Source organism: Xiphias gladius, chromosome 23, assembly GCF_016859285.1.
Source record: "Xiphias gladius isolate SHS-SW01 ecotype Sanya breed wild chromosome 23, ASM1685928v1, whole genome shotgun sequence".
Lineage (NCBI taxonomy): Eukaryota > Metazoa > Chordata > Actinopteri > Istiophoriformes > Xiphiidae > Xiphias > Xiphias gladius.
In genome coordinates, this window is record NC_053422.1 from 23557551 (window position 1) to 23579936 (window position 22386).

General features: G+C 39.1%; 1 protein-coding gene across 3 annotated transcripts in view; it reads right to left on the reverse strand.

Moving 5' to 3' along the window:
* Positions 1-22386, reverse strand: part of il1rapl2 (interleukin 1 receptor accessory protein-like 2) — a 330646-nt gene that overhangs the window by 3546 nt on the left and 304714 nt on the right. For all 3 annotated transcript variants that reach the window (XM_040118986.1, XM_040118987.1, XM_040118985.1), the window contains exons 10-16: positions 9581-9721; positions 8597-8657; positions 7669-7778; positions 2936-3081; positions 2647-2724; positions 2398-2514; positions 345-467 (exon numbers count right to left, since the gene is read on the reverse strand). In XM_040118986.1, the coding sequence (XP_039974920.1) occupies positions 345-467; positions 2398-2514; positions 2647-2724; positions 2936-3081; positions 7669-7778; positions 8597-8657; positions 9581-9721 (776 nt within the window). The remainder of the gene's footprint in view (positions 1-344; positions 468-2397; positions 2515-2646; positions 2725-2935; positions 3082-7668; positions 7779-8596; positions 8658-9580; positions 9722-22386) is intronic.

The window sequence follows — 22386 nt, forward strand, 5'->3', positions numbered from 1 at the left end:
TTAGCTGAACACAACTATGCTGCCCAAGGGGAAACATGTAAAAAAAAAACAACAAAAAATGTCATGTTCTTCAGTTTCAAAATGGCATATTTACAGTAGTAGTAGTAGCAGTTGTTCATATAACTTTATCATTTTTTTTTGTCCTTGTCCAGAAGAAATGGCATCGTTAAAGCCTGACCTATAAAATCCAAGATCTATCTGTAATACAGTGTTTTGCTGTGTTTTTGCAGGTCAAGGTGGAAAGGCACATAAAAAATATTTCCCATCATTACAAACTGACAGCACTGGTTTCAGAAACACCACCCCTATAAGCAATAACATTAGTTTGAAGTGAAACAGCTGACCTGATGATGTCCATGGCGACTCTCATTAGGGGGTGCCAGAGAGGCTGAGGTGGTTGTCATTGCAATGGTGGAGACAGTGGTCTGTAGGTCACCAAAGAGGCCCTGTTCACCGGAGTCCATAACCTGTTACCATAGAAACACAGTTATATAGTTTTCATTGTGCAGATCTATATAAAATGTTTGAGCAGTAAAGGAGATTTTATCCAAATTTTGAAATGACCAAAGACAGGAAAACTACTGAAATACATGGGATATCTTAAATGATAACATTAGTGATATTTTATGTTTTTCTTATTAACCACAAATCCCACGAAAAGTCTAAAACCATAATAAATCTTATTCCTCTGTTCTATAGAGCTCTACTGTTGTCCAAAAACTATTAAAAACACATCGTCACATGTTCCTTCTTTACAATTAACAAGGACACTGTAGTTTATTTTCAGGCAATATGTCATACATTGTCCTACAGCTGTAAATACTCACAAGAGCAACAAATGTGTATTAATCCACAGATGAAAATATTCCCAAGAAAAAACACAATGTTTTTGTTCTGTGTGGTATTTTATTACAATACCATATATAGTATTCCTTGAAACAGCTGCCACATGTCTTATGGCACACCTCATATCAGGGCAGCCCATATTACATGTATAGGAAAAAATATATAACATTGAGAGTGATATGTCTAAAACCTCTGTTGCTGATTGAAGTCAGTGGTTTAGAAAATATAAATTGGGTGAAATCATAGCCATAGTTTGTGTCCTTTGGTTTGAACCATTTTGCTAAACTTCACTTGGTTGCATTTATGTATTTGGTTCATGTAGATTGACACTGACCATTATCCAAGCAAAAAAGGGTTCGTTAACATAGGTCATAGGGGTTCAGGCAGTCCATAAAATGTCACCCTACAAGGTCAGAAAATTTGGTGCTATTAAGGGTTCAAAACACATCCGATTGCCATTCATTGCATGTTGCTGAGTATGATGGATCACCTGAATTCTTCAGTGTTCATATGCAGTTTTTCAGTAAGTTAGGACGTGTGTTCCTTGGTCCATGTGTTATATCACCCTTTCCAAGCATGAATAACTGCAGACTATCAGATGTCAATGTCTATGCACTTAAACTCACAAACCCCAGAATTTGGGGTTGTTTTATGCGGGGTTTTTTTTGGCACTATGCATGTTTGAATGGCACTGTTCTCAGATGGGCTGATGAACCAAAGAAGAAGAGTTGACATTCCAAAGCTTAACTGTTCTGTTCTATACATTGTTAAAAAAACAAAAAAACCCCAAAAAACAACAACATATATTTCGTGTTAATAAGCAAGCTAAGAAGAGCCCTGCGACATTGTGTGAACACCCAAATTACTTTTCCACTTTTTATGTGATAAATTCTCTCATTGTCTTTGTCCCAGTTCTACGACATCAAGTGTTGAGGCACCGTAGGACATCAGGATACTGTCCTCTCTGTTGCAGTTATACGGTTCACTCTGTATTTGTTTCTTGCTGATTATTCTCCAGTACCAAGCAGCAGGAGAACATGTCTTTGCTAATCAGGGCATATACCACCTGAGGTGTTAACACATGGTAAACATGTACACACTTTTCCCCATTGTGATTCCAATTTTAATACATTAACCGTGTTTAGCAGGTATTTCAAAGGCCATCACTTTGTTGTGAATATATACCCCCCAGGGGAGCATAAGTAAATATGCAGACTAAATTTCCACAGTATTTTTCCTAGGCTCCTGGACATGCCATGAAAATAGTGTTTTTCTGCCTTTTACACCTGTAGCTATACATTATACGTATGGTCTGTGAGTAGAAGGTAAAGGGTTTCAGTACATATTATTTTGGATGTGCAAATGTATCTGTTTTTAAATATATTTTTATTTTTGCAGTCATGTTGGGTTTAGCCCCTTGCCCTTTTCTTTGGTAGCTAATGTAAAATTTTGTGGTTTTCCTCATACAAACAGTGCCACTGTCTTCACGATTGTGAAAAACTGTAAAACACAAGGAAAACTTATTTTAGACTTTTGTCAATGGCAGTATACCTGGCGTCTGGACAGTGTCTCTCTGCGTTTAGCTGGCATCTCGTAAACCACCTGTTTCCAAAACTTAGAGGACAGCTCATTGCTTTTAGGACCCCTCCACTTGATGATGGATAAAACCTGAAGAGAAGAGCAGAGAGGTGAAGAGATTTTTTTATTGTCTAATTGCTTTAGTCTGCTGGTGTTTGATGTCACCCTTCAGATCACCCCCTTCTTCCCTCTCTCCTTCCGTTCATTCCTCTCTCTGTTTACCTTGAACGTATGCTTAAGAGCTTCAACCTCTTGGTAGTTGATGACATTCTTCAGGTCGGCACACTCTATCATGATCACCTGGACACACAGAAACACAGATGCAGAGGTGTTTGAGAAGGGAGAAATATGATAATCTCTAATCAGAGCAACTCTTCAAGCAGTTCTTCTTATTGTTAAAAGTATCTCACAGCTTCCTTGAACATGTAACAGTGTAATTCAGCCAGAAAAAAGCTGATGAACCACATCTGCCTATCTTAGATCGATTTCCTGTTTACTTTGGGATTCATACCTTGATCTCCCCTGTAACCAGCATAGAGTGGAGGCGTGTCTCTATCTGGAAGATACTCCACCCTCTTTTGGCGACAAACTCTGGAGTCAAAACGATGATAAGACGTCTGCTCTGCTCCACGCTGCGAGCCAAGTCCTCAATATAGGCTGGCAGAGAGATATGGAGACAAAGGGGGTTTTTTTTAATCTCTTTTTGTTCTTTTTCTTTAAATAGACATAGCTGCAAACATCACTGTTGCTAGATAAAACAGGATTGACACAAAAAGAAAAAATAACACTAGCTTTTGCTCTTAATATTGTCGCTTAAAGAAATGGTTTGAATTTTGGGAAATATTCTTACTTGCTTGACATGAAAAGACTGATATCAACCTCATGTCTGTCTGTTAAGTGTGGAGCTGGAGCCAGAATGTGCTTAGACTAGCTTACTATAAGAGCTAAAGGGGGAAAAGCTAGCATGGCTAGCCTAAAACCTAAAAAATACACCTACCAGCACCTCTAAAGCTGACTCCTTAACACTTTGTCTCATTTCTTTAACCTGTACATAAATGATGATGTAAAAAATGTGGTTATAGAGGGCATTGTGAGCTGCAACTATTTCCTGGTGAATAACAGCTGGGTGCAGTGGACTGTATAGCCTCTTAAACTGTTGTTACCCAGTTGCTTAGTTTGTTGCCTCATGCAAATAAGACAGATGTAGTATTGTTGCTTGGGGTATTTTTATTTTTATTTTTTTACTTTGGACACAGCCAAGCGTGCAGGTTTCTCGCCTCCATTTTTTATAGCCTAAACACATCTTGACTTAAGCTCTGCATTTAATCGCTCTGTAAAGCTCTGTATCAATCCTCTCATCTAACTCTTGGCGAGAAAGCGAATATGTGCGTTTCTCAGAATGTTTAACTATTCCTATAATAGTCGTGCACTTGTTTCCCCAAAATGACAAATATATATGAGAGACAGAGAGATTTTATTTATAGTTGAATTGCAGGAAAAGATACAAACAGCATTAAAAAAAAAAGCGTCAGGAAAAAAAATGAATTTAACATTAATGTACTTAAGGTAAACCTCCTTACATACCTGCCTTACTCTTGCTGGCTGCATCCTTCAAGTCAATTTGTTCATAAATGGTAGGAAGGACTGACAGGAGAGTATGGCAGAGTGACAGAAAAGCTTGTGCAAGGCTTTTAGGCTCTGACTCAACTCTTAAATGAGGGATCAGTGTTGTGCCTATACTCCACCATCAGCTTTTACTTATCGCTTGCAGAGGAAAACGTGAACTTGAGTAGGGGAATGGTCAGGTGATGAGATGTAAAAAGGGAGCAGATCTGAGTTTGAGCTACTTTATGTGTCAATATACAGTAAATATGAGTCAATATGGAGCCAAAAGAGTTCACTGCAATGTTTGCAGAACGCTTTACGTGCTTCTTTTCATCCTCACTGTGTTGCTGTTGCTTCATGCCAAGCCCAATGCAAATTTATTTTCCAAAAATGTCTCATTTCCAATTATTTATTTGTGACCCTCTGTGTTTTATTGCAACGTACATAACTGAAATTGCTCATTACTTCTGTAATTTGTAGTTACTGAAAAGGTCAGGAAACTGTGTGTTCTGTGAACGACAGACTCCCTCCCTCTGTATGTCTCTCCTCTTCACCATCTCTTCACTTGCTAACTAAATTAATGACACAGACTCTCCAACAACAACAGTGCAATTTCACGCTCAATTTGAGAGGAACAAATACTACAGAACATCCCAAAATCAGTCCCTTTCTTTCTCCTTTATGGTTTGCTTTTCCTTTTCTCTCTTTATCTTTCCCTCTCCTCTCTCCTCACACTTAACCTCCCCTCCTCTCTCCTGCCCTTCACTTCCTTGCTATTTTGAGGATTATGTAAATCAATTAATGAAATAAAACAAACCAATGACCCCGTCCCCACCTCATTCTGTTCCTGTTGTTTATTTCTCGCTCTCTTGTTCATTTTGAAGGGCTAATGGAGTGGATAATTGAATGGTGTAATTTAGGTCACATTGCCATGTTGGTCTGTCAGTGGCTTTGGTAAGCAATGAAAAGGCACCTCACTCTGTCCTTGTGGTTCACTCAGAGTCTGTTTTTCACACTATGTAACCTTAGGTTCATAGGCAGCTTAGACAAAAGTTATGTGTGTAGGTATGCATAATGCACATTTGTTTTTTTAGGATGTTTTTCGGGGCACAGAGAGGACGCCTCACTTTGGGAGGAAATGTGACTTTTTCATCTGCTTTCATAATGTGGTGTTGTGTGTGTTAGCTTGTGTGTTGAGAAGAGGCATAATTTTGGCTAAGGGCAGACTATGTAGAGCATGCTGATTCATTATGAACCATATTTAAATACATTTATTTATGCATTTTGGAGAAAATGTTAAATAATGCAGAAAACACACATTAGTTTGCTATTTTCTAGCCGCATTATAAAGTTATTTTAGCAACTACATTTTTTGGAAGATTTTAGGGCAAGTCGAAAAACATTTTCTTAACAAAATGCTAATACACAAGGGATAATGGCTCAATATTTTATTTCTTGCCTTACTTTGATAGTTCCCTGGAATTAACCAGCGATGTCACAGACAATTGATATGATTTACAGTGTTCTTTAAAGCACTGAGCAGGTACAGTATATTACATCTTATTACACAATCAGTTCCTCGAAGCTCATAGTCACCTTACCTGAAAAATAGTTAACGGCTGTCAAAGTGAACAGAGACTGATTTTGCATGCATTTGTGACCAATACCATGTCAACAAATAGTGGATATAGAGTATCCGTAAAGTCCAGATAAAAAATATCTTTAATTATTAATATCTCAGATGCTAATGATCAGATTTTGATGGAACATCAGGAAATGACCTGTGCCACTGCTCTGCTTTGGAATATCCAGAACTACACTGATGTGCTTAATTGGGGCTCCACTGTGTTTGGTAAATAGAGCGCTGAAGTCACGTTGTCATGTCTGGGCTAGCCTCTGTTTCATTAGCCCCTGTAAATCACTTCAATCTCTCATTCAGCATTTCTTTCGTCAGTCTATGTGAGAAAACAAAGCCTGTTGCTCTGGATTTCTTTCCATGTTGTCAGACAAATTGGAAACCACTACAGCACTGGTTATTAGAAGCTGAAGCCTTTGTGATTTAACAAAGTTATTAGATAGTTTTGGCATCCAAATAACTATAACTCCCATGAGATAAAACTAATAGTACCGCAGCGGGGATAATTGTGCCGTCGTAACTTGGTTTAGTCCTTGTCTATAAAACTCACCTTTTAGGAAATGGAGTTTGTTAAAGGCCAGCAAACACACAAATATTGAACAAACAACAATGTTGGATAAAACTACTGTACTTTTTCTAAACAACTAAGTTACCCAATGTTTAGTTATTAGCATAGTTACAAATGTGAATGGGATTTTGAAAGAGGATTTACATTGGATTTTAGAGCTTTTGAGAATTTTAAATGTGTGTGTGTGAGTGTGTGTGTGTGTGTGTGTGTTTATGTGATAAACACACGCACACTACATCCCAATCTAAATGCTCCATTCACTGTTCCTCCAGCTAGCAAGGCCAGAGATGAGCCCAACAATGACAGATAGATGTGTGTGTGTGTCTGCTGAGAATACTAACAAATCTGTATATTACAGTATATAAGCAGTTTTTTTCACCCCATATGTCTTTCATTTTTGCAGCTCACTGCTCTGAACACGGTCTTGAAATTTTTCATCATTAAACAATTTTGAAGTGTTCAGTGTAAATATTGAGTGAATATACATTTGTGACTGTGAGCGTCTGTGGACAACAGCTGCAGTGAATAAATCCACATACTGTCCTCAAATTGTCAACTTGGGAAGGGAGGAAAAACAGCCGTGTTTTCAGCTTGAGCAGTATAGATGACTTTTCAGACCAGCCTGTAATCCTTGCTTCTGGATCTTAGAATGCAGATAATCCATTCGTTTTTTCACAGTTCCAAATGTACACTCTATTTACTTTCATTAAAACTTAAATTATTAGCATTAGTAAAATGAAGGGTGATAGAGAGACAGACAGGTGGATGGCGAGTGTCTACATGTGTATGGCAGTAAGAGTTATGTTTTTTCCCCCTTTTAGCATGTGTCAGTAGTATAATTGTGTGTCTGTGTGCACCTGTCTGTGTGTGTGTGTGTGTGTGTGTGTGTGTGAGGTCAGAACATTGACAGAGAGAGTAATAACTCCATTTGGACAGCGAGTGACATGTAACCCCAGAAATGATTACAGATGATGTCTGTGATTTTTCTTCTTTTATGCGTGTGTGTTTACCGTTTGCCCTCTACATGTCCTGTACATTATGTGTGGGCATCTTTGGGTGTTAAAGTGAGGGCTAGACATGAGCGAGGTTGAGAAAAATACAGTTTATGTGTCATAGTTTCTTAAAAAAAGGGGGAGCATGAATTTGTGAGAAACTGTGCCTAAGGCCGAGCGACATTGTAGTGTTGTGTATCAGTGTGTGTATGTGGTTTGAGTGCACGTGTTATGCACAGCTGAGAGCATACACAGACATATAAGTGTCTGTTTGTGAGCGTGTGAAGATCCGCATTTATCCTTATTTATTCTGACAGAGTGATGAACTCAGGGTATTGGGAGCTACAGTGGCCCAGAGAGGGAGGAAGGGTGTGTGCGTGTTCGTGTGTGCAGGGGAGCAGGGGGAGTAGGTAAGGTAGATAGGTATATAAATGGATACTTACTACTGCTGGGTATTAGATCTCTGTCTGGTATAAACAGCTTGTATCCGTAATGTTTCTCCAAAACATCTGGCAGGATCTCCAAAGCAAACGTTTCCTCATCGCTGCTTGTCCTGCCAGAGAAGAGAATAACAAATATGGCTCCAGATTGAAAATCAATTGCAAAACCATCCGTTAATGACTGATACAAATGCATTTAAAGAGTTAATACGAACGTATGGACGCATATAATGCAACATCATTAGGCCTGATGTGATTGACTTTTTTTGTTACCGTGGCCATGCTTCACTAAATGTCATCCAACAAAGATCATTTTTAATGCCAAGCAGGTGCAGGAAGCAATTAGTTGAAGTTTGGTTTCAGAAGAACACAGGAAATATAGTTATTTCGTTTGTTCTCAAGAGTGAGATTAAAAGATTGATAACATTTTCGTATCAATGCAGAATGGAGCTGGGGCCAGGATGTAGTTCATGAGTGAGCTTCAGAGGTGTAGGCCTATTTTGTCACTTTAGAGAGAGCTAGCCTAGCTGTTTCCCTCCACTTCCAGTTTTTATAATAAAATAAACTAAGCTAACCATGTCGGGACTCCAGCGCCGCAGTTAATGCACGAGAGTTTGGTATCGATCTTCTCAGCTCACTGTCAGAAAGAAACTCAGTTTCGGTATTTCCTAAAATCTTCAGCTGAAGTTGTTTTAAATCCGTTTTTATTAGCTACTTTTCTGCTAAGTCAGTTTTACACCTGAGAACTGGTCAGGTGAAGAGCACCTGACCATAGTCACTGCACATGTCCAAACATGATCAAGCAGGGCAAGGCCTTTTTTTTGTGTGCTGCAGCCACTGACAGCTGTGAGTTTGAGAGCCGGTGTTGTTCGAATGAAAGAACACCAACAATGCAGTTTAGCCTGTGTACATGTGCACTGAGGTATCTGACCTGCCCAGAGAGTCCAGGTCCACTTTAGTATAGGACAGGTAGGCATCGTACTCCTTATTATCTGTGAAGAGAGAGAGACAACAAGAGAGTGAGTGAGCAATACAACCAGAGTACAGGGTATGTAGATGTCCCCATGTTCTTTCTTTGAAAGTCACTCAGTTTAACTGATTTTAAGGGCTTGCATCACATCACTGGTTATATTTACATTTCAGAAAATAACTTCAAAGCCCAGTTATACGTCTGACCCCCTTACAACCGAGAGCAACATGAAATCACTGGGCTGGACTGCTCAAAGCACAAAACAGATGTTATTTTTGTTAAGACTGGATATTTGAAGATTTACTTTTTCTCGCATGTTATAATTCTAATATTATACTTAACTACATTTTACATTGCATCATCTACACAGGATAAACGTTAGTTGTCTCGCTGTAAGAGTTCATCAACAACTGCTGACTTCTTGAATGAGGACACGTTTTGATCATTCCTACATCTTAGTGAGACTAAAGAAAACCAACGATTCATCTTTGGTGCACTAGAGTTTAGGAATACCCTGCTAAGAAAATCAGACTGACTTTAAGTTGAAATCAATACTTACAATCAGTACTACAACATTACTTCTTTGTGATTTTCTTTCTGCTATTTTTTAAGTAGCTATAATTTATCATCTTATTTTTTGATTTTTCAATTTTACTTTTCAAAGGGGGCTCATCTTTATTCCATCAACTGTTACAAAAAAATCACCCAATCAACTGAAAGAAACAATGCTTATTCACTTTGGTGCTTTTTTTCATCAATTGCTTCCTTTGACTTCAGTGTAGATTTAATGAAGTGTAACTGTTGTGCACCTTTTGTCCTTTTTATCAACATGTTTCTATCATAACTTACCATGACTTTTCACTCATTACTCTATTCACTACGCACTCATCGAGTGTGAGTGTTGTGTGTGTCCTGAAGTGAAACTGAGCACTCAGAAAGGCTCACCATCTTCAGTTTCATCACTCCCAAAGTGTCTCCTGTAGCAGAGCATGATTTCTAGGTTGTAACACTTATACAGTGCTGTCAGGACTCCCAGCAGCAGCAGTATGACCCCGAGACCACCAGCCAGCTCCAGGCGATACATATCTACAGTCAGAGAGAGACAGTAAGGGGAGGATAAGAAGAAGAATTCATGAGAATCAGATGCTAATGGCAAAGTGAAAACAAATTAATCACCTATTTCCCCAAATATGTTGAGGTTAGACCACTGAATGACTGATGGCACACTTTTGTTTGGATTATTTTTCGTTGCTTTTAACAAATTGGTTTGCTCACATCTAAATAAACAAAGCAAATCTGCAATAATTTGCCTCCAGGAAATATAAAGAAGAAAACTTAAATTATCTTCAAAATGGCAAATTTTCTAAATCTGTGACTAAAGACCCTTTTATACAGCTTGTTCAAGGTGAGAATGTTGTGCCTATATTCTGCCTCGCTGTTCTGTGTAAATGGTACTAACATGAAATGGGGGGGGCACTGTCGATCTGCCGGCAGCCAAGGCAGTCACCGGAACGACGTCTTTGTAAAAGGGAGAACCGGCATGGTCGGACAGATGCTGACACTGGTATTACACATCACCCCTCTAGTTCTGAAACGCCGGAACGCTATCTAAAGTCACACACGGGGGCAGCATAATGCCAGCTTTGTTTGGTTCAGTGTAAACAGGCAAAGGCGGCATAATGACGGGTCTTATTAATGGCAATATAGCCGGATCTCTGTTTAAAAGACGCATCAAAATAAAGTCGTTCACTCACGCAGATACACAATCAGGCAGACCAACTGATATTGGCTTTTCATTGGATGGGATTTTTTTTTTTCATGAATCAGCTGTATTTATATGCTTTGTTAACATTCCTGCTAATGAAGCGCACTGAACTGAACTGACTCAACTGAATGAGGCACCAGAAGATACACACACACAAACACACGCGTGAATGCACACTGAACCAGACATGTGAGACATGCTCACATGACTTCTATGAAACCACAAACCCAGCTGGCTTTCAAGATGTAATTAATTAGGAGCTAATAATTAATGTTTGTTTGCTTCATTTGCTCATATAGCAATTCTCTTTGGACTTGTTCTGTTTAACAAGGAGGTCAAGGATGAAAGACTGAATGAATTTCACAGTTAAACATTTAATTAAGGCTCAATGAGGCAGTATTTTTGATGTCAAGAATAAGTGAAATGATTCCCTGTAATGTGAAATGGTCTAACTATGTATTAACAAACCACTCTGCGGCCCTGCTGCAGCTCCAGCAGCTCATTCATCCCCTTGGTTCATCCGCTCATTGAGTGAAAGTCAAATATTTAGCAAAGCCGAAGAGAGACTGACATTTCAGAATGCTTCCCACTGAAATGTAAGGGGAAGTGCCGGCCCACTGCTCATTATTGGTGGTGGCAGATTTACCGAATACACATTGGTCATAGCAACCAGCCATTCTTCATCCTTGAAGCCTTTTCTCTCGTATAAGTGAAACATAGTGAGTTTGAAAACACTTCCAATAAAGTTTAAAGGCGATCGCAAAAGAACTGTCTCTGAAAACCAGCGATGCACAGTGTTCTTTCCCCAGTTGGTCACAAACGGCAGCAATGAGCCATTCCAGCTGTACTCAACACTTCGAGAAGCCACACAAAGGTAAGATTTATCCTCTGTTGGAAGAAAAGGCTGTGGACTAACTTTGGGTCAAGGCTAAGGCTTTAATTAAGCATAGCTGCTTCCCTAAACTTTTCTGTAGGAGGCCTCTGGAAATATCTCCTGAGCAGTGAATGAGACAGTCTCAAAATATGCTAGTTAAAAACCTTTCATGTTTTTGTTGGTTTGTTTGAATGCAGAAATGCAATGATGGTGCTTTTGGTGCAAGTGCTCTGGCAGTGAACTTACGGTGTGTGTTAAAGGCGTTAAATGTTCCCAGTGGAGTGTTTGACATCTAGTAGCGCTACGGAGCTGCTTTTCTTTGAGTGGGTCCCTATTTTGTTTATCTCGTGCAGGTGCACACGGCGATGCTATACACAGTCCTTGCAGAGGTTTCAAACTATTCCATGGATCTACAGGTAGCCAAGATATGGTGCAATGCGCTAACAGAGGCAGTGAAGAAGAAGACTGTTAGCAAGTAAACATGGAAGTAAACAATGCTGGATTCAAAATACGTTAAAAAAATCAGCCATGCAAATTTTCATTCAATGTTATGAGGAATGGGATACACGTGACATGTTTGCTAGACCTCAAAGATACACAAAATGCATTTTGCTGACTGACACTGAATATAAACAGAATTTTTGTTTATTTATAAGAAGCCTGCACCATGAACCTTTAAGCTCCTTAAATCAAAGTGGAACTGACAGAAACAGAGGGACAACTTCTGCAGTATTCTGTGGAACTGAGTATAAGTTGGTAAAACACAGAAAGTCAGCATCACCACAGAGTATGTTGACTTAAAGTGAGAGAGATGGATGACCTTTACATCAGCATGTTAGACACACACACGATCTCGGACTGTGTGTGTGTGTGTGTGTGTGTGTGTGTGTGTGTGTGTGAATGAATGATAGTGCTATCATAGGCAATATGAGTGTATGGAAGATAAATGGAACATGGCTGGTGAATGACACCAGGGGAAATATTATCTGTTACTATCTCTCACACACACACACATACAGTATAAACACACAAACACAGGTCCGTCTCTTCTTGTGCGTGTGTGTGTATTCTTTACCATGAACCCATTAACAGCAGGGGTTGTGGTGGAGGACCTTCGAAGTTCAGAACTATCACACCATAGATGGGGGTTCAAATCCAGAGCCCTGTCTGGCATTTAGGCACCAAAAGCATTTTGGTTAGGTAAAGGTACAGGTGGACGTTTTGGTTAAATGTAAATAGACAAGTTGTGTCTGAAGTCATTGTGAACTTTTTCTGTATTAAACCAGGTCACAATCCTTCCCGAACCTTAAGTGCTGTGAGAGTCTAAACATAACCATAACATAGTTTAATAATGTTGTTGCCACTACAAGTGGATATTGTACTGCAAAATTGGATATTTTGGCGGAAAAGAAATACGTTGTCTGTTAAAATTTTACTGACACATTCAGTATCAGCATATTTGCGACTTGTCAGATACATAAATGAACAACATTTCCTCATCATCCGGTCGTAATTTTGTTTCCCACAAAAACGTATCTGCTGTTGCAGTTTAGTTGTATAGAAACATAATTTTTAAGATCTAATTATGCTGATGTTAAAGTGTGTCTGTATGCACTCATTGTCCAGTTTATTAGGAATACCTAGTAGATCCTCCATCATGAAGATTATGTTCACTTTGTGTTCAAATGGTTTCAGAGAGGTGTTCATTCACCTGTATGTCAAAATGCACAGTTGACATGCACTCAGTTGTACAGAGAGGTGTTTCTATTTAGCCTACCCTCATAAATATTAGAAACACCTGTTTAATGCAAGACAATTCAACAGCACTACAGTCTTTGTGTACATATTATATCTTTTATAATGATCATATTTTTAATGGTCTAACAAACGCATAAATAAGCCTCTGACCTCTGACCTTTTTCTGATTGCCCATCGGTCGCTGGTCTGGTCTGTTTGCTGTGCTGTGATTGACGGACAGAGAAGCTCCACCTGCTTCTGCACCTGCTGACCTGTGTCTCAGCATTGATCACTCGAGATAAACAATGCCATTTATTATAACATATCAGTCACAGCTAGCAGTTATGATTTTCTGCAAACCAAGTACTTTTATTTAATTACTATGTTATAAATTTAGCTGATAATACTGCTTTACTTAAGGAGATTTTTAAATAGGGGGATTTCACATGTAATGGAGTATTTTCACATTGTTGTACTGCAACTTTTAAAGGATGTGAGCACTTCTTCCACTGCTGGGCCAGAGTCAGGATTTTAAAACTACTGCGGTCATATGAAGTCCCTCATAGTCCCCACCCACCTCAGACTAGTCACCAAAAGGCAGACTGGGTCATCCACTAATTGCAGTGTTGGTTCGATGGTGGTTCGATTCCTAGCTGCTCCTGTCCACATGTTGAAGTGCCCCTGGGCAACACACTGAACCCAGAGGTACTCCTTATGGTCAGACCAGGACCAAGTAAGGCAGCTCCTCTGCCATGGGTGTTTGAATGAGAGAGGAATTACAAGTGCTTTGTCTGTTAAGGTACCAAAGCGCTATAAAAGTGTAGTCCACTTCTTAAAAAATGTCACTTTTTATTTTTTTATCTAACGTGTAAATGATATTTTCTGTAAACGTATCTCCCTAGAGTGTGGTTAAAATGTTATTTCAAAGTATACTGCCATGTATGATTTAATAACATTTCATAAGTCCATCTGCCAATTAAGACCATGTAATAGCTTGGGAAAAGCCAGTAAGTGGACCTTTAGTTGTTGTTAGCTGTTTTGTGAAACTACTTTTTTCATGACCAGGAATCATGAAACTCTGACGCTTTCAAATAAATGATTGTAGTCTAAATTGTACTCAGATGGAACATGTTCCTTATTAAATTTGGGGTGGGGGTCAGTAGGGGCCCAACAGTAGATTCAGTCCCAAGGCCCCCGCAGGTGTGACCAAAACCCTGAGAGTGTTGTCTACAGTTTGCTTACAGTCTGACGTTGTCTGTGTTTCAGTCAAAATCAGCTATTATTTTTACACTGAATTTGAATCGGAAGCAAAGAAGAAAAAATTGAAATCTCAGGAGAGTTTGCACAAATTGCACGCGCGCGCACACACACACACACGCAAACACACACACACAGACACACACACACGCCACCTCACCTCATCCCTATGACTTTTCCATGAACCACTTCCTTTTAAAAGCAGTATATTGATTTCAAAGTCATGACAGAGAATAACAGCTATAATTATAAGCTTGTTGTAGATCATGAATGATCGCAGTATGATGAGGAATATTATTATAATTCAATTTCAGTGCTTTTTTCATTCGGCATACAGTATAATACACACCATGTTGTCATATTATTAATGCGAAGTGAACTTTGTTTTTAACAGAACAATATCCCTTAAAATTATTCAAATTTTAATAAATGATTTCCCACCATGCTCTGACTGACCCTGAGCACAGACGCCACAGTGCCAGTGTGTCTTCATAACCGTAAAGCAGCCGATGGCGGCTTTGTTTTGCCATCTGGGAGCACAGCGCCACCTATTGACCTGAACTGTCAGAGTAATTATTCAAGGGGAGCAGAATGCTATTTCCCACTCACATCTATATTTGCTTGGCCTTTATAATCTCATAACTACTTTTTTATGAATGACAACATACAGTGTGCGCTTCACTTCAATCTGTATAGATTCATATCACAACAGTCAAGCGAAGAGCATCAGAGCCAGACATTCATACACACAGTTTGAAGATTTGCTGTTAGGAGGTCTAACATAAGGTTAGGTACAAACGGTACATAAACGTACAAAAGTTGTGATACAAAATGTTTATCTATGAATAAATATCAGTGATCAGACTCTTAGACATTTAAATGGAACCAGACTTGAAGAACCTAGTTTGATAAGTACAGTTGAATCAGTTAATTTCTTTGTTCTCTTATCAGTTTAATGCTGTGCAACAGTGTGTAATAGCATCTGCTCCCACAGCGGGAGCGCTCCCTCTTATGTGTTACTGCTCTTTTGATATTTCATACAACCGTTACTTTGCTATTTAACTGAAGGTGCCAATTAGAGCTATTGTGACCGTAAAGGCTTTCAATCATGAGCTAAATTTTAAAAACATAGTACTGTACAAATTATGGTAAGTACAACATTGAAAGGTTTCTATTGTATAACACCCAAAATGATTAATTTAAGAAAACCCCTATACTGTATAGGTAGTGGTGAAAGAAGTATTGAGATCCAAACTGAAATAGCAATACCACAATGTAAAAATACTGTAGTCCTATAAGCAAAGTGTACTTATAGTATGAAAAGTAAACATAATCCTTATGCATCAGAATAGCCTGTGCCAGTGTAATATAATTATATGCATTTTTATTTGATTGCTGTTACTCATGCATCAAAATGTGAGCAGTTGTAGCTGCTCAAGGTGGAGCAGCTACAACGTTTACACTATAAACTGTTGGGTCATTTAATCTATAACAATGCAACATATTTTATAAATTGGTCATATGTTATGTTTTGAGAATAATAATAAAAAAGGGAGAAGTAACTACAGTACAACAAAGGTAGTGGAGTAAAAAGTCCAATATCTCCCTCCGCAATGTATTGAAGTAGTCAGCAAAGTATTACCTCAGTAATTGAGTAAGTGCACTTATTTAAGTATAGTTACTTTACACCATTTTCTATAGGTTTTGTATAGCACTGTGGTGATAGGCGTTTCAAAAAGACGGCTTATTATTGTGAACAACCCACATGGTTTTTGATTCAAATTCAAAGGCGTAGAATAAAAACTTGTGGAAACACCTGGATAAATTTCTGAGTGTGTCAATCCAGCATGGTGATACCAACATTAAAACGTCATGTTGAGTCTATCAAAATAAAAGCTGAAAGGACGTCTGTAGTCATCTGTAGCTGCTCCCTACACTGCTCTTAAAATTATAAGCTGTTTTTAGTTAGTTCTTCTTATTTCCAATATAAATGTATATGTATTTTTTGTCTACAGGAGTGTTTATCTGCCTGATTTGTTACATCTATCATTTAATAGATTTTTTTTCCGATAATTTCAGTAGTGCAAGCAGATAACACCAGACATGTAAATCCTTTTGCTTCTACCAAATAAACTAAACCACACTAAATTCTAATTTGTGCTGTACCATATTATAATATTGCATCGTAAAAATGTTGCACTTTTTAGGATGACATTAAACTCATCATCTCATGCATGCTATTAGCCACCCGGGAAGAGTTCTTTAAAACTTGACAATCCTCCATTTTCATGTTGTAGTATCAAACTGAGTGACACAATTTAGAGAATTTTAAAGACAAAACTCAAAATGTGCAGCCTTCTTGAAGATTTGGTTGAATTGGGTTAATCCTAGTGCTGTTTCTGTTTGAAATAATCTCCCACAATGCATACGTTCTTAATTTACCACCACAGTATACAGGTATAGTCTAACTGAAGTTACCACATCTTACCAGTAGACGTCTCTCCAACTCTGCTCTCCACAGCTACACCACTTTTACTTACACAGATACACTACTGTGTATGGTAGAAAGAGGCGGGATTAGATGGGAGGGAGGGAACGAGGGAAGGAGGGGGAGAGAGAGAGAGAGGTGGTCGAGGGGGAAGGAAAACAGAGAAATTTAACTAATTGCCAAATATTTGCTCTACAGTGAAATGAACTCATATTGCTTCCATTAGTAAGCGGACACATTTAGAGGCCTGCGCATCCCTCTCAATCTCCTTGCTTCCATCCAACCCTTTCTGCTCCCCCCGTCTTCCTCTCGTCCTCTCTCTGTTCTCCCCCCTCACTCTATCACCACACCCCCCTTCATCAATCTTTCTCAGATACTTTCCATTAGTAATGAGACACTTGCTGCCATCTCCTGATATCAGTGCACAGGGAAATGGGGGCAGAATTTGAATGTTGAATTTTAAGTATGCTTTTTACTTATTAGACATGAAAAGAGTAGTCATTGGTAACGGTGATGGTGATGGTGTCCGCATTCATAGGGAGGAATTTGAAATTTCTATGAGATTTTTCCATAACATTTCTTTCTGGTGTGTTCTTTCTCTCACCTCACAACCAACATAATGTGACACTGACGCCACCTTGTTGAATTCCACAGCCTTTGCTTTTTCTCTTTTAGTTTTGAACTTCATTCTTATGGTTGTATTAGGAGTGCATTTGCTGCCAAAGCAATATATCAAAAATAACATTAATCACTATGGAGTAAAAATAGCCTTAAAGATTGTCTCCCAACATACCATCGGTCTCATTTTTCAATGTGCAGTCACCAAGGGATGCTGAGATGCCTCAAGATGCAGTTCCTCTAATGGACACTAGGTGTTGCCACTATTGAAATTCAATGTCTCAACTTCACTGTAAAGCACTGCAAACTAGTTTAACTTAAAAATGTTTGTGTCCCTGCTGCCTTAAAAACGTGAGTTAACTGAATTAAAGTCAGCTTGTAAGTAGCAAAAATGTTAAGTTAACTCAACTTGAGAAAACAAGTTCAACTGGCATTGGACTCAGTAGAGCGCAGACCTCCACTAAGGCCAATGTCAAACAACATACACCAGACTTCAGAGGAAAAAAATCCACTTCATAGTAAATGATCCAGATCTGCCCCAAAATTAAATGGGTTCTTCCCTGGCCAGTGCCCCATCCCTCCACCAAGTTTCGGTGCAAATTGGTTTAGCACCTTTTCCGTAATCCTCCTCACATACAAACAGACCGGGGTGAAAGCATAACCTCCTTGGCGGAGGTAGTAAATGCAAGATATTACGTTAAATCCACTGTTTATTCACAGCAACAAATCTCACAGTCAGAATTTCTCTCTACATTTACACGTTTAAATATTACATTCACATCTACAGGAGCCACTTTTGTAGGGGTGTGGGGACTGAATTGGAGATTAAACCTCATCATGTTAGTTCTCATTTCATTAATACCAGAGGAAACAACCATGAAATATGAGGCATTTTATACACATAGCAAGTTTCAAGCCTGGCTGTTTTCTTCTAAAACCATAAAGAAGCATGTCTTGATAGTTTTAATCCTAAAACAAAGCATGCTGGGAAGTATGCTGATATGATAATCACGTTTTTCCTATGAAACTTTAATGACTTTAGTGCACTCTCTGCAGTACATTTATTCAACTCATCATTTCAAGTCACAAGACTTCAAGTCAGATGAACCCTGGTTTATAAGTTTTGAAATGGGTGTGGAACTGAAATAATTTAAAATTCATAATACTTGTGTATTTTCTTTGAGGGGTTACTCCAGTGATTTAGTATTGCACCTCTATAACGTTGGGGGACTCACAAGAGACATATTTGAGAAAGAATGGTTTTAATCAATAGATAAGACGAGACATCCTGACTTATAGTTTATGAATGAAGCTCCAAAACATAATGTAACTGAGTATCATTTTTCATTAGACCCTGTCTGCATCCAAAGGTTTGTAATGCAGGCTTTCTGCTAAAAATCTGACGTCTTATCTGTCATCTGTAATCTCAACTGAAACAACGCGATTGGCATCATCAGGGTTAAGAACTTTGGACACCTGCGTCAGAGTCACACAAGACATTATACAATTGTTTTCACAGGCTGAGAACTCCTTGTGATGAGTAAAGTGAACTTAATGTACAGAATCAGTGGCTGGCCCCTTTAATGGACAAAAAGTTTACTCACTTCCATGATAGTGCTGTATGCTGTTTAACAGTGTTCTCTCGAGAATCTAGAATCTGGAAATGTTTTCAACAAGAAGTTATGGACAAAATAGCTTATTTTACTTTTTCTAAAGTGAGTCTTGAGGGTGAGCTTCAAATGAGTTGTGACATTAGGTAGATCAAAGGGAATATTTGGGGGTGTGTCTCCATTGCTCATCCCAGTCCTCACTGTATTGCCACTATATTGGATTTTTATTCTTCCAGATGAAGATAAAATCAGGGCAGCCAGTGGTAAGCCCAAACTCAAATCGTCAGAACCCTGAGTCACATCCGAGAAACTATGCCCATGTCCCTCTGGAGTTCCTGTTGTTCTCTTTGTCATTTTCTCTCAATCGCTCCTCTCTCCTGTAAGCTCTTTCAGTCTGCCTCTTTCCCTCCATTTTTCTTTCTAGTAAGACTCTCGTCGTGGTGGCTGAAGGCAGCTCTTTCTGCTCTGTCAGTTACAATAAGTGGATGTGTATGGTGTGTGTTTGTACCGTAGGTGTGTCTGTCTGAGTGTGTGCACGCGTTCAACATAGATGCGTCAAACCATTACCTTGGGTCACTGCGGGCTGAGAGCACACCCCGATTCAATCGCACATACTCGGTGCATGAAATCAAGCTTTGACATCTTGTGCTAACTTAGGATAACTTGTGCTTTGTTTAGGCTGTCGCGTTGTGCTCAGGCACCCTAATGTGACCCTATTAGCTCCAAGGCTTCAGGCCAAGATGTGCCAGAACAGTCTTCTAGCTAGTTAGGTTGGTGAACTTTTAAAAAAGTAGCCTATACTAAAGGGGGGCAGCACACATCGCTGTGCTGATACAACTGAGAAACTGAACGCCTTCAGCCTACACCAAGAATGTGGACAAGTTTGTCAGTGAACTCCCAGTGAACTTTGAGGTGGTGAGAACACAACAAAAAAATCCATGTATACCCAGTTTACACTGGCACCTGTGCTCCTCTTGAATTCTTTCAAGCAGCATTAATTGATTTTTTTTTTTTTTTTGGGCAGCTCATGGCAGCTGAACAAGAAGTAAACACAACACTGACCTACTGTCACCTTATAAAGCTGTTTTGGAGCTATGCATTATTGTTAATATTAATATGTTATTTAATTAGTGAAATTAATTGGAGGCAAAGAGGAGAGTAGGAGAAAGATAGGAAAGAGAGAACGAGACACAAAGGAGAAGGAAAGCATGACTGTCTTAGTACGGTGTCCAGAGCAGCCCCGTTTAATACCCAAGGCATGAGATGCACATAAACACAAATACACACAAATGCACAGGACACATGCGTGGTTTCCAACAAGTCCCATACAGTTTTTGGGTGGTCTCATTTGAGGCTGATACAGCAGCACACAGAAATACTCTGCAGCTACAGGCAGAGCTGACAGGAATACTGACTGCTTCAAGTCCAGCTACCTCAGTATTCTACTGTGTGTTTATGTCTTTGTTCCTTTACTTATTGCTATGGTGAAGTGCACATTCAAATACAGGACCACACTGCTTTTAAATAATCCCATTACGCTGGATGCCTCCCGTGTTTCTGTCCGGACTGATCGCACGCACGTGCAGAATATGCTGTACTATGGCTTTAGCGCAAAGCGATGTACACAATCACACACACACACACACACACTTTTACAGGCAGTTTCCTGTATTCAGCCAGGTAATTACAGCGTTAAGTAATGACGAGCCCACAGTTTTCATCCTTACCCCCTCTGGAGGTGTGAGTCTGTGTGATCTCATGTCTGTGTGTGCGCTTGTGCCTGTGTGTGAGAGTCCCTAGGGTGCTAGTTAAGTATAGTAAGATATATCTGAACCCCAAGGCATCCGGCAGGAGTCAGACGGGGAGAGAGAAAGACCTGTTTTTAGTCCTCCTCTCTCTCCCTTATTTTTCCTTCACTTCGTCTCTCCCAATTCTCTCATGCACCCCTCACCTTCCCCATCTTTATCTCTCTGTCTGCATCAATTATTTCTCCCTTCTCCTCTCCTGCCTGTTTACCTCTTTCCACATCCAACAATTCTCTCTGTCCTTGCTTTTCTGCATTACATACATTTATTTCACATAGTAGGCATTCATGCGACTCTCTTTTCCATTAATATTTGAGGTAACAATTCATCTCCTCCAGTCCTGTTTTGCTATTCTCTGTTTCTCTTTGTCTCTCTAGGTTTCTCTGTCTGTCTGTGGGCTGTGGCCTCTGACTCAGACAGGCCTGCTCTCTCTGCTCATCAGATAGAAAACAGGACTGCTACAAATGTCTTACAAAGGGAACGGCGACCTCATGCATTTTATCCAGTTGTGGTGCTCAGCACTCTTTGCGGTGGTGTTTTTTTCAATGCACTTTCTGGAGATCACGTGTCAAATCAAACAGTACTGTGACATCCTCAAAATTGAGTTTTCTGTGGATGGAGTCAGACATTATGTAAGTGGCACTGCTTTCTTTCATTCAGCTACCCGCATGTTTGAAATTAAGCTATGGAAGAGCCTCTACATCTCAAACAGTTCTTGATTCCAACACACATTTAACTTCTTAATTATTTTGGAAGCTGGTCACATCCACAAATATTTACTGGACCATTGAAATTAGCATCAGTTTCTGAGCTGGAGGCATATTCCTTGTAAACTATATCATGAATATAGATGGAATATGTCCCAGGTAACTAGAGCAGATGTGGTTTTATATTTAGCAAGTCAGGGTAAAAAATAAAAGCACTGCTTTTGGGAGAACACACTGTGAAAGCTTTGAATCCAGGGGTTTACTACTTCTTTATGATGGAGTGTCTATCTGACAGTAAACTATTGGTATGTGAATTAAACTAAATAGTACTTTAGTTAATTTTTAATTCCCTTAATAATGTAGTTTGACAGTTTGGGAAATACACTTGTTTTCTTATCTTAGCATAAAGACTTGGAGCAGGGGAAACAGCAAGCCTGGTTTTGTCCAAAGTTTAAAATACTGTTAAAATCTACTAGCACCTCTAAAGTTCAATAACTAACGTGCCGTATCTTGTTTGTTTAATACGTGTACATACAGAAATGTAAAAATGAGCTGCAGGCTTACATTTTCCTGGTGAAAAGTACAGTGACTTGTTGTTTTTACATTTCAGTTCGTGTACAGATTAAAGAAACAAGATACAATGTGCTAATGAGCGAGTTTTAAAGGTGCTGAGGTGCTGGTAGGCATTATTTTTTTTAACATTGGACAGAGCCAGACTAGTTGTTTCTTCCTGTTTCCAGTCATTAAGCTAAGCTATGCGAATTAGACTTAGAAAGACACTTAGAAAGAAAGCCAATAAGCATATTTCCCCATAATAATCCTCTAACAATTAATGTACATAATAAAGAGTTAATGTATGAAATACATGATTAAGTATTTTGGCTGATCTT